The 12,670-nt window shown below is 44.2% G+C and overlaps 4 protein-coding genes and 1 pseudogene across 4 annotated transcripts; 2 read left to right on the top strand and 3 right to left on the bottom strand.

Annotated features, from left to right (window-relative positions):
* LOC109576735 (histone H3.1-like) lies at positions 1–1,055 on the bottom strand (annotated as a pseudogene).
* A 325-nt stretch (positions 1,056–1,380) lies between these two features.
* Positions 1,381–1,903, bottom strand: LOC109576901 (histone H2A type 1-B). Its single transcript, XM_019985545.2, has one exon. It carries the CDS (start codon positions 1,832–1,834, stop codon positions 1,442–1,444), a length of 393 nt encoding a protein of 130 aa, XP_019841104.2. The 5' UTR covers positions 1,835–1,903; the 3' UTR covers positions 1,381–1,441.
* A 226-nt stretch (positions 1,904–2,129) lies between these two features.
* LOC109576911 (histone H2B type 1-C/E/F/G/I) lies at positions 2,130–3,885 on the top strand. Its single transcript, XM_070778296.1, is given in 2 exon segments — positions 2,130–2,353; positions 2,355–3,885. Coding segments are annotated over 2 exon segments (378 nt in total). The 5' UTR covers positions 2,130–2,159; the 3' UTR covers positions 2,539–3,885.
* Positions 3,886–8,707: 4,822 nt separating this feature from the next.
* Positions 8,708–9,201, bottom strand: LOC109576908 (histone H2B type 1-C/E/F/G/I). Its single transcript, XM_019985550.2, has one exon. The coding sequence runs from the start codon at positions 9,152–9,154 to the stop codon at positions 8,774–8,776; it is 381 nt and encodes a 126-aa protein (XP_019841109.1). The 5' UTR covers positions 9,155–9,201; the 3' UTR covers positions 8,708–8,773.
* A 216-nt stretch (positions 9,202–9,417) lies between these two features.
* LOC109576900 (histone H2A type 1) lies at positions 9,418–9,973 on the top strand. The gene has a single exon (XM_019985544.2). It carries the CDS (start codon positions 9,477–9,479, stop codon positions 9,867–9,869), a length of 393 nt encoding a protein of 130 aa, XP_019841103.1. The 5' UTR covers positions 9,418–9,476; the 3' UTR covers positions 9,870–9,973.
* The last annotated feature ends 2,697 nt before the right edge of the window (positions 9,974–12,670 follow it).

Genomic DNA, 12,670 nt, shown 5'->3' on the forward strand with positions numbered 1-12,670 from the left:
GTGACAATATACAGCCTTGACGTACTGCCTAGGGAGGTAAAATAAGGGAAAGCATTACAATAGTTCTTATCGACAAAGTAGGTGGCTCTGAAAAGAGCCTTTTTCAGTACAGAGAAAGCAGCAGGCTTGGGATTAAGCCCTCTCTCCGCGGATGCGGCGGGCAAGCTGGATGTCCTTGGGCATGATGGTGACGCGCTTGGCGTGGATGGCACATAGGTTGGTGTCCTCAAGAGTCCCACCAGGTAGGCCTCGCACGCCTCCTGCAGCGCCATCACCGCCGAGCTCTGGAAGCGCAGGTCGGTCTTGAAGTCCTGCGCGATCTCGCGCACCAGCCGCTGGAACGGCAGCTTGCGGATCAGCAGCTCCGTGGACTTCTGGTAGCGGCGGATCTCGCGCAGGGCCACCGTGCCGGGGCGGTAGCGGTGAGGCTTCTTCACGCCGCCGGTGGCCGGCGCGCTCTTGCGGGCCGCCTTGGTGGCCAGCTGCTTGCGTGGCGTCTTGCCGCCGGTGGACTTGCGAGCGGTCTGCTTAGTGCGAGCCATGAGGCTAACAGAAAACTGGCAGGAGAGTATTATGCTGCTAGTGCTGCTTCTGACCTTATTTATAGGAGCAAATCAGTTTGATTCCTAGGTCCCGCGCTGTGATGTAATTGGTTCTCACTTTGCCTTTCGGAGAAATATGACCGGATTTCCTTTAAAAATTAAAAGTATAATCGAACTTTTATCCTGAGTCTATAGTCCAGTATAACATGAGTCCATACAGTAATACAACAGTGAAGTTTCATTTAGTACTGATATTAATGTAGTTCATTCATTGCATTTTATGAACAGAAATAACCAACGGACTAAACAATTCTAATCTCGTTATCCGCAAAAGTTAAAAATCCCGCCCTGACATGTCACTGGCCAGCTATTCCTCCTTTGTTCTCTTGTTATACTTTTTGACAGGAAATTCATTTGACTATGCATTTATATGTAAAGACATATATCGTGAACAATACACGCAAAACCTCTCAATGAGGCATTACGGTCTTGTTATTTACCTACATGTACGTCATTCATAGCCTACAAGCCCAAGTTTATGTTTTGATATGGAATTCTCTAAACATGGATTTTTTGAATTTACAAATTATACCTTTTGTTATAGGCTAGGTTAGAAAGCTACTAACAAGAATTTTTCTAAGACTTTATGGCGCGTTAAGTGACCAATGGCTAGCAATTTAGCACCTTTTTAGCAAATATGGGAGATACTCTTCCCTTTTTAAACACAATACTTAACACTATAATATTAGCAAATAAAACTTAACTAAGATAATCCATTCGTTTTCATTGGAACACGCCTCCTGTAGTTACTAAGTAGTCCAGCACTTTACAGAAAAAGTGAGTGGCTCTGAAAAGAGCCTTTGATTTTCAGAACTGGGAATGTAATACTGCTAAACGTTTCACTTGCCCTTGGCCTTGTGGTGGCTCTCGGTCTTCTTGGGCAGTAGCACTGCCTGGATGTTGGGCAGCACACCACCCTGAGCGATGGTCACACGACCCAGCAGCTTGTTGAGCTCCTCGTCGTTGCGGATGGCCAGCTGTAGGTGACGCGGGATAATACGGGTCTTCTTGTTGTCCCGGGCCGCATTGCCTGCCAGCTCTAGAATCTCGGCGGTCAGGTACTCCAGCACCGCCGCCAGGTACACCGGGGCCCCGGCACCGACCCGCTCGGAGTAGTTACCCTTGCGAAGCAGGCGGTGAACTCGGCCCACGGGGAACTGAAGTCCGGCCCGCGAAGAGCGGGTCTTCGCTTTTGCTCGGGCTTTTCCTCCTTGCTTCCCTCGCCCAGACATGACAAGCGTTGAGCAAAATCAGAACCGCCACAGGAAAAGCAGAAAAAAAGTGATCTATAAGCTCCAACAAGATGGCAGTTATAGTGCTGGGTGGAATTGCAGCATGCGAGATAGGATTGGTTAAAACCTTCTGTTTTGTGTCTAACCAATAAGAAAAGAGATCTGGTGGAGGTAAGTTACATAATCTCGTCACGAATGCCTTGTCAAATCAGGTATGAATATTCGTAACCACCTTATTTGCATAGACCGCCTATAAAAGACGAGATTCTATTTACCAGCAGGCATTTCAAGACCTTTCTGTGCTTTTGGTGTTGTTATTATAGACATGCCTGAACCGGCTAAGTCTGCTCCTGCCCCTAAAAAGGGGTCTAAAAAAACTGTGACCAAGGCCCAGAAGAAGGACGGCTAGAAGCGCAAGCGCAGCCGCAAGGAGAGCTACTCCGTGTACGTGTACAAAGTGCTGAAGCAAGTCCATCCGGACACGGGTATTTCGTCCAAGGCCATGGGAATCATGAACTCTCGTCAACGACATTTTCGAGCGCATCGCAGGCGAGGCATCGCGCCTGGCGCATTACAACAAGCGTTCGACTATCACATCCAGAGAGATCCAGACCGCCGTGCGCTTGCTGCTACCTGGGGAGCTGGCCAAGCACGCCGTGTCCGAGGGCACTAAGGCTGTTACCAAGTATACCAGCTCCAAGTAAATACGCTTTGCCACAGTTGACGGAGAATGCAGTGGCACCCCACTAGTCCATGGGGTCGCTAAGAGTCGGACAGGGCTGAGCGACTTCACTTTCACTTTTCACTTTCATGCATTGGAGAAGGAAATGGCAACCCGCTCCAGTGTTGTGGCCTGGAGAATCGTAGGGACGGGGAAGCCTCGTGGGCTGCCGTCTATGGGATCGCAGAGTCGGACACGACTGAAGCGACTTAGCAGCAGCAGCAGCAGCCGCTGTTAAACCAAAGGCTCTTTTCAGAGCCACTTACATTTTCACTTAAGGAGTTGTATACTCTTTCTGCTCTAATTTGGCTGGGCATATAAAGTGCAGTTATGTTTGGTGCTTGAGATAATGAGATGAGAAGCTTCTATTTTGAGAAGAAGGCTCTTAAGTCTAACATTTACCCAAACTTCCGTTCTGTACTAAATCGGCCAGTTTTTTGTTCTTTTTATATGGTAAGCAAGGGCGGCCGACTAATTGTAGTTTCCAGCTTCCCGCAACCTCTTTTTTCAGGCCAGAGTCTATGTTCCCACATCAGCCTGACCCACAGAGTTAAGATCCTAAACTCTTATCAGGCCTTCGCTCCAGGGTTAAAGATGCTTTTCCCTGACATCCCCTCCCTCACCCCCTTCCCCCTCCTCGGCGCCTGCGTATGGCAGGACCCCTTGATTACCTTTGTAAAAACAACCAATAGTTTTCTAGTTTCCTGACTGGACGTTGAAGTGGTGCCAATCTTCCCTTGATTTTCCTTATTTCACTTAGTTTAAAAGTATTAGGCACTTTGATACTCATTGCATTTTCCTTAATCTGGATGTCGCGAGATTTCATAAAAAATGAACAAATTCACCGACAGATGTAGCCTAATGCTGGGAGAGGAGGTTATTCTTGTAAAAAGACTTCTTGATGTGTTGAGAGATCTGTAGATGTGAAATGTTTTTCAATTCTATTTGGACATCTTTGAAAGAACATTGCCTCAGAAGAACATTGGCTGGAATTTGAATTTTGTGAGGTAAATAATCTTTGGTTCTCACAGCCTCAGTTTCTTACTGTAAAAATGAATATTATGGGAGTTCCCTGAGTTGTCCAAAGGTTAGGACTCGGCTTTTTCACTGCCTTGGCCTGTTCAATCCCTGGGAGGGAAACTAAGATCCTGCCAGCCCTGTGGAGCAGCTCCCCACAGCACTACCCCCCTCCCCCCCCCCCAAAAAAAATTATTGTAACCAACTCCATTGACAACACTTTTGTGTGAAAAAAATGCAATAATTGTAATAAACACAAACATGTTAGATAGATATACAACTCATGAAGTTATTTATGGACATTATGAGGTTACTTCTTACATATAAGAAAGACAAGTTTTTGAAGTAGTATTATACTCAGAAGTAATAATAATACTATAATGAGTGAGTAAAGTTCTCCAAGAAATTAGACATTCTTTTGTTCAGTAGGACCCTATGGGGCCTTCTGTGGAAAATTCTTCATGAGATAGGAATACCAGACCACCTTACCTGCCTCTTGAGAAATCTGTGTGTAGGTAAAGAATTAACAGTTAGTCTGGACATGGAACAACAGACTGATTCCAAACTGGGAAAGGAGTACAAGGCATCTGGTCCCATCACATCATGGAAAATAGATGGCGAAACAATGGAAACAGCGATAGGCTTTCTTTTCTTTTCTTTCCAAAATCACTGCAGATGGTGACTGCAGCCATGAATTTAAAAGATGCTTACTCCTTGAAAGAAAAGCTATGACCAACCTAGACAGCATATTAAAAAGCAGAGACGTTACTTTGCCAACAAAGGTCCATCTGGTCAAAGCTATGGTTTTTCTAGTAGTCATGTATGGATGTGAGAGTTAGAGTATAAAGAAAGCTGAGCACTGAAGAATTGATGCTTTTGAACTGTGGTGTTGGAGGATACTCTTGGGATTCCCTTGGACTGCAAGATCAAACCAATCAATCCTAAGGAAAATCAGTCCTGAATATTCATTCATTGAAAGGATTGATGCTGAAGCTGAAGGTTCAATACTTTGGCCACCTGATGTGAAGCACTGACTCATTGGAAAAGACCCTGATGCTGGATAAGATTGAAGGCAGGAGTATAAGGGGATGACAGAGAATGAGATGGTTTGCTGACATCATGGACTCAATGGACATGAGTTTAAGCAAGCCCAGGGATTTGGTGATGGACAGGAAGCCTGGTGTCCTGCAGTTCATGGTGTCACGAAGAGTCGAACACAACTGAGCAACTGAGCTGGACTGATGGGGCCTTCCCCCATAACCTTTGTTTTAGATCCTCTCTGAGGTATCTTCCCTGATAGTTCAGTTGGTAAAGAATCTGCCCGGAATGCAGGAGACCCTGCATTTCTCGATCAGGAAGATCTGCTGGAGTGGAATAGGCTACTCACTTCAGTATTCTGGCCTGGAGAGTTTCACGGACTGTATGGTCCATTGACATGTATATTCCATAGGGTCACAAAGACTTGGGCAGGACTGAGCGACTTTCACTGAGGTATCAACATTTGATGCAATCTTTCTGACTTCTTTTGCAGAAGTGAAAACCCTTCCACTGAATGGAAGATGTTAACTACTTCATGACCATGACCACCTAGCTCCATGCCTCCTGGAGCCTAAAGTGAAGTGAAGAGGCTCAGACACATCTGACTCTTTGCGACCCCTGTGGACTGTAGCCTAACAGGCTCCTCCATCCATGGGATTCTTTAGGCAAGAATACTGGAGTGGGTTGCCATTTCCTTCTCCAGGGGATCTTCCTGAACCAGTGGTCAAACCCGGGTCTCCTGCATTGCAGGCAACGCTTTACCCTCTGAACCACTAGGGAAGCCTGGAAACGAAGATCTGATCAGTTTAACACTTGTAACACCACTCTGTTACTCTTTATAAGTCAGTGAGAGAATTTTGTATAATCTAATCAAATACCCTGGGAAACCACTTCCCTCAGCTCGCTTTTAAAAACCCAGGAGCTTGAGGCTTTTTAGGGCCTGAACCACCTCTCATTGCAAGGCTTTAGAAAAAGCCTTTCTCTATTCCCAACGCCAAAGTTTCAGTTTGGCCTCACTGTGCGTTGGGCCCAGGAGACCGAATTAACATTTCTGCTATTAAAACCTAGACACCCTAGCTAAAAAAGGAAATGTAAACTGTTGCTGTTAAAGCAATGTCAAAATTATGTGAGTCTGCAGCATTTAGGAAGCATTTACTAGTATCTATAGTCATTTTCATATTTACCCTTCTAAATTTCAGATATGTAGTTATAATCTTAAAGAACATCATTGAATAAATACATTAATCAATAATTCTTAAACACGTGTAGGTGCATTAATTTTTGGTTGGGGTCCGATAAATTATCACAATTATAGTGGCTTAAAACAATACATTTATAATTTTATGGTTCTTTAGATCAACATTCAGAAATGAATCTCATTGAGGTAAAATCAAGCTGTCGGAGTAAGAGTGAATCTGTTTCCATGCCTTTTGTGACACCTGGAGTGTTCTTTGTTCCTTTGCTCATGGCACCTTTCCTAGATTTGAAAGTAAGCAATATCTGGCCAAATCATTTTCATGCTGCCTTCTCTCTGGATATGCATTCTGATTCCCTCTTCCATTGATAAGGGCCCTTGTATTATATTAGGTTCACTTGGGTTCTCTAGGATAACCTTCTATTTATTTATTTGGCCTCACCACCCAGCATGTGGGATCTTAGTTTACCAACTAGGCATCAAACCCCTGCCCCCTGCAGTGGAAGCATGGACCCCTAACCACTGGACCACCAGGGTACTCCCTAGGATAGCCCTATTTAAAGTCAAATGATAAGTAACCTAAATAGCATCTGCAATCTTAATTCCCATTTGTTATGTGTCCCAACATATTCATAGACTACAGAGATTAAAAGGTAGACAAAATTGCGGAGGCATCATTGTATCTAGCACAGTAAATGACAGTATTTTTAAAATTTGACAGAATGTTATATATTTTGCTTTTGGCGGGAGGAGGAACATATGGACACATTATTGTATGTAATTTCTGGGAGTTCGTATACTCCACTAAAGCTCATATAGTAGACCTGGTTTAGGTATTTACCCCTGGGACTACAGAAAGCAAAAATTGTCTATTTACAATAATATGAAGTCTTAAGTACAGCTATATGGTTTAGTTTTCATTCTTTCAATATATATATGCATATGTAATAAATATGTATTATATATTTATATTTATTATTTTTATATATTATATATTATATATATATATGTTGTTGCTTTTCTTCTTTATGTATATTGTGTTATTTGAATGTTTGCATACATTTTTGTGTATGTTGTGTTGTAAACTTAAGTGTACTTTGAGTGGGAAGCCTGCCATTCATGAGAAAGTAATTTACACAATGTTATAGGCTATTATGACTTTTTTCCTACCAGGGTTGAAATCCTAAAGTATTTTAAAATATACTCCTAGCATTTGTTCAATATGGGATGTCATTTATAGCGGTTTATAACCTTAAGCAGATTTGTAAATGGGGATTCTCTGGTGGCTCAGTAGTAAAAAATCCACCTGCAAGGCAGGAGACGTGGGAGAGGAGGCTTGGGTCTCTGGTCTTGGAAGAACCCCTAGAGGAGGGCATGTAACCCACTCCAGTACTCTTGCCTGGAGAATCACATGCACAGAAGAGCCTGGTGGGCTAAAGTCCAGTAGTCGTAAAGAGTTAGACACGACTGAAGTGACTAAGCACACACACTCCCAGGTTTGTAATTATGAGAAAGGCTAAGTTATAATGACTGTTATATATGTGTTCACATGACAGGAGAGTGTTGGTAACTGAAATGACGTATGAATTGTTTTTCCATTAATTTTTTTTTTGCTGACCGAGATGAAAACAATCATATGAAATCCATCTTGGGAGAAAGTAACATAGTTTAAGGGAGAGGATGCACCAAAATACCTTCTGGGCATTTCTTTCCTGAACTGCCAGTGTTATGAATCCCAATATGGTAGTTTGGCAATGGTCTAACTTTTCATTAGAGAAACCTTGGACAAATTCTCTTTACAACTAAATGGCCCTATTCTGGAAATGGTGATACTCACTTTTCAACCACTATGTTCATTAATTGCCTTGTTCCCATTAATATTTTGAAAAGTTATATTGCTTTAAGCAAATAAATTGAATACATGTACATTTTCTTCTTACCACAACACTAATACAAGAAGCATTGCATTACATTCCCTATATGGCACATGCCACATGGTCAGCCTGCTCCTGGTGTCACAGCCAGGACCACACCCTGAACACAGGGCGCCTGCTGCGGAAGAAGCTGGTGGGTGGGTTCTGCATCCAAGCCTCCAGATCCTGGGCAGGCCTGGCCTTCCCCCGCCATGCTCTGCTTCCTTGACTGGAAAGGTCCCAGAACTGCCTCCCAAGTGCTATACTGGCTGGAAATTTGGGGTTTGAGTTGGGGCTGCTGGGTGAGGTGAGGGTGGGAGCTTTAGCTCTCTACTGCTCAGCAAGGCCTTTCAGCACCTGGACACTCTGGGACTGGGAAGCCTGTCGGTTCCTGGGCTGTGAGTAGGTGCCGCTCCCCACCAAATCGCATCTCCTCACCTGTAAAATGGATGCGTACACTAGCCCCCGGGAGATTGCAGCAGACAGCAGTGCCTCTCCGCTTACCCTGGTCGGCCTGTCACAGGCTCTGCCCGCAGCGGGGATGTCTCCCCCACTGCATGCAGCTTGGTTGGTCTGGTGTTTGGAACCACTCGGCCCTGCGTCCAGTACGCTCCGACCACCTTGTCCACTACGGACCTGGCAAGCCCACCTTGCACTGATTAAAAAAAAAAAAAAAGCAGCATTGTAAAACTAAAGTTGCTCTTTTCATGAATTCAGTTTGTAAAGCACACTACTACACCAGTTCAGAAGTTCAGATGATACTTGCATGTCCACACTTGGCTAACGTTCAGTTAGTGAGCAGCGAAACAAAACAAAACAAAAAAAGGCCATGTTACTACTAAACTAAATTAAAAGAACATGATTGTGTTTTCAACCTAATGGTCTGTGTATCGGGAGTGTTAGCACCACAGAGCACCAAGCTGCTTTTGGAGAAAGTAATGGCAAGAAAACCTAATTTTGGCAACCGGTAGTTGTTACAACGCTTCTACTGAAAAAGTGGGTGGCTCTTAAAAGAGCCTTTGGAATCAAATATGAAAAACGCCCCTTTGTCGGGATCACTTGGAGCTGGTGTACTTGGTGACAGCCTTGGTGCCCTCAGACACCGCATGCTTGGCCAGCTCCCCGGGCAGCAGCAGACGCACTGCGGTCTGGATCTCCCTGGATGTAATAGTGGAGCGCTTGTTGTAATGTGCCAGGCGAGACGCCTCGCCCGCGATGCGCTCAAAGATGTCGTTGACGAAGGAGTTCATGATGCCCATGGCCTTGGAAGAGATGCCGGTATCCGGATGGACTTGCTTCAGCACCTTGTACACGTACACGGAGTAGCTCTCCTTGCGGCTACGCTTGCGCTTCTTGCCATCCTTCTTCTGGGCCTTAGTCACCGCCTTTTTAGAGCCCTTTTTAGGAGCAGGAGCGGACTTAGCTGGTTCAGGCATAGCTAACAAACGGAGCAACTTCCAATCAGAATAAAAATTGTGCTGCTGTTACAGTGGTCGTGATATTTGTAGAAGTAGTATGCAAATATGGTATGTAAAATCTTGCATTCTGATTGGATAAGTTTTGCTAGTTATTATGGCGGTATGCAAATTATGTGCCATCAGTTTTCGTTTTTAATTGGTTGCTACCTTGAAGACACTTTAGCCAATCGAACTGCGTAACTTACAATTCGGCTTACAAGTATAATTGCCTCTGATTTGCTAAGATAATTTGTGTTCCTTTTTCTTTTCTTTTGTTCGTTGTGTTGGTGAGACTATTAAGATGTCTGGACGGGGAAAACAAGGTGGCAAGGCTCGAGCTAAGGCCAAGACCCGCTCTTCGCGGGCTGGACTTCAGTTTCCCGTGGGCCGAGTGCATCGTCTGCTTCGCAAAGGGAACTATGCCGAGCGGGTCGGGGCGGGGGCACCGGTGTATCTGGCGGCCGTGCTGGAGTACTTGACGGCCGAGATCCTGGAGCTGGCGGGCAACGCGGCCCGGGACAACAAGAAGACCCGCATCATCCCGCGTCACTTGCAGCTGGCCATCCGCAACGACGAGGAGCTCAACAAGCTGCTGGGCAAAGTCACCATCGCTCAGGGCGGCGTCCTGCCCAACATCCAGGCCGTGCTGCTCCCTAAGAAGACCGAGAGCCACCATAAGGCCAAGGGCAAGTAAACTGGAATATTCCAAGTTCTTGTTCCTTGAGCATTCAGTCTTAGCCAAAGGCTCTTTTCAGAGCCACCCACGTGTTCATTAAAAGGGCTTACATTATTTTTTAAGCCGAATGATTTTCAGTGCAATTTGTCCATCTTGGAAGTGCTGAAATATTGGTGTCAGTATTTACACTTTGAAACACGAAACTAATCACCCAGTTTAAAATCTTAAAAAAATTCCTCTTAAGTATGTGATCTACAGAAGCCGTATGTAACAAGTAACTTGATCAATTCAACAGGTCCTCAGGGTTGTAAATCTTGAGAAAAGGGTTGCAATAAGATAATGAGTAGATAATGAAAGTTGACATGGAGATATAGTTAGTGACCTACAGGTTGTTAAAGTCACTCCTTTAGTACTACTCCTTGTTGAAAGGAATTGTTTTGCATTATAGTGGGATAAATTGATATGCAATTCACACTTTGGCTTTTAATAGCCAGTCTCTACTAAGCTGGGCCCTAGTTAATTGTGAATAAGCATACAGTATTGGATAGCCTGGATTTAAAATTTATTTAGGTACGGCTTAATACAGGGTCACCTTGAGTTCAAGGAGCAAAGTTACATTTGGGTTAATACAATAGGAAGTGTGAAATTATTCCAGGGTTAATGGTTTTTTGTGCATCGTCGAAAATTCTGTACAAAGAATTAAGAATCTCTAATGAGAACTGAACCCTGAACAGGCCCCAATCTGTCTGTGGTTTGGGGTTGCTGTATGTTTCAGAAAGCAGCTTGTCTCCTGTGAAGACAAAGTCCTCTTCTTTGATAGAATATTTAACTAATATAGTTGGGTTTCGCATCTTCTAGGTAGAGTTCAGAGATTGAGACCTGGGCTTTCATTTGAGGTAGAGGTAACCAGACCATCCAGACTGGGATGTAGTTACCCACAGAACGTTTCACTGTTAACCCAGTATGGATTCATGGCAATTACAGTAGTTGACACCTTCAGTTCAGTTTAGTTGCTCAGTCGTGTCTGCCTGTTTGTGACCCCATGAATCGCAGCACGCCAGGCCTTCCTGTCCATCACCAACTCCCGGAGTTTGCTCAAACTCATGTCCATGGAGTCAGTGATGCCATCCAGCCATCTCATCCTCTGTCATCCCCTTCCCCTCCTGCCTCCAATCCCTCCCACCATCAGAGTCTTCTCCAATGAGTCAACTCTTCGCATGAGGTGGCCAGAGTATTGGAGTTTCAGCTTTAGCATCAGTCCTTCCAATGAACACCAAGGACTGATCTCCTTTAGAATGGACTGGGTGGATCTCCTTGCAGTCCAAGGGACTCTCAAGAGTCTTCTCCAGCACCACAGTTCAAAAACATCAATTCTTTGGTGCTCTGCTTTCTTCACAGTCCAACTCTCACATCCATACATGACCACAGGAAAAACCATAGCCTTAACTAAACGGACCTTTGTTGGCAAAGTAAGGTCTCTGCTTTTGAATATGCTATCTAGGTTGGTCATAACTTTCCTTCCAAGGTGTAAGCGTCTTAATTTCATGGCTGCAGTCATCATCTGCAGTGATTTTGAAGCCCCCCCAAATAAAGTCTGACACTGTTTCCACTGTTTCCCCATCTATTTCCCATGAAGTGATGGGACCAGATGCCATGATCTTCGTTTTCTGAATGTTGAGCTTTAAGCCAACTTTTTCCACTCTCTTCTTTCACATTCATCAAGAGGCTTTTCACTTTCTGCCATAAGGGTGGTGCCATCTGCATATCTGTGGTTATTGATATTTCTCCTGGGAATCTTGATTACAGCTGTGCTTCTTCCATCCCAGCGTTTCTCATGATGTACTACTCTGCATATAAGTTAAATAAGCAGAGTGACAATATACAGCCTTGATGTACTTCTTTTCCTATTTGGAACCAGTCTGTTGTTCCATGCCCAGTCCTAACTGTTGCTTCCTGATCTGCATATAGGTTTCTCAAGAGGCAGGTCAGGTGGTCTGGTATTCCCATCTCTTTCAGAATTTTCCACAGTTTATTGTGATCCACACAGTCAAAGGCTTTGGCATAGTCAATAAAGCAGAAATAGATGTTTTTCTGGAACTCTCTTGCTTTTTCCATGATCCAGCGGATGCTGGCATACTGAAAGAGGAACTCCCCAGGTCGGTAGGTGCCCAATATGCTACTGGAGATCAGTGGAGAAATAACTCCAGAAAGAATGAAGGGATGGAGCCAAAGCAAAAACAATACCCAGTTGTGGATGTGACTGGTGATAGAAACAAGGTCCGATGCTGTAAAGAGCAATATTGCATAGGAACCTGGAAAGTTAGGTCCATGAATCAAGGCAAATTGGAAGTGGTCAAACAGGAGATGGCAAGAGTGAACGTCGACATTCTAGGAATCAGCAAAATAAAATGGACTGGAATGGGTGAATTTAACTCAGATGACCATTATATCTACTACTGTGGGCAGGAATCCCTTAGAAGAAATGGAGTAGCCATCATAGTCAACAAAAGCGTCCGAAATGCAGTACTTGGATGCAGTCTCAAAAACGACAGAAAGATCTCTCTTCGTTTCCAAGTTGACTCCTTACTAGTTTCTAAAAGGTGTTACGTCTTTCCAGGTGTCTTTAGTTTTCCTTTTCCCCATATCTTAGAGATATAATCAGATCACAACCTACATGGATGTAAAATCTGAAACTTTTATATATCATTAATATACATTGTACTGTAATTCTAGGGATTCCTTTCTACTATGGCCACAGCTCTCACTCCAAGCAAAAAATTGACACTGGTACATGATGGCTTGGAGTGAACTGTAAGAGC

Source organism: Bos indicus, chromosome 23 (genome assembly GCF_029378745.1).
Source record: "Bos indicus isolate NIAB-ARS_2022 breed Sahiwal x Tharparkar chromosome 23, NIAB-ARS_B.indTharparkar_mat_pri_1.0, whole genome shotgun sequence".
NCBI classification, from domain to species: Eukaryota; Metazoa; Chordata; class Mammalia; order Artiodactyla; family Bovidae; genus Bos; species Bos indicus.

Excerpts from the sequence above, each read along its gene's own strand:
- LOC109576901 (XM_019985545.2), bottom strand. The coding sequence starts at position 1,834 with ATGTCTGGGCGAGGGAAGCAAGGAGGAAAAGCCCGAGCAAAAGCGAAG.
- LOC109576908 (XM_019985550.2), bottom strand. The coding sequence starts at position 9,154 with ATGCCTGAACCAGCTAAGTCCGCTCCTGCTCCTAAAAAGGGCTCTAAA.
- LOC109576900 (XM_019985544.2), top strand. The coding sequence starts at position 9,477 with ATGTCTGGACGGGGAAAACAAGGTGGCAAGGCTCGAGCTAAGGCCAAG.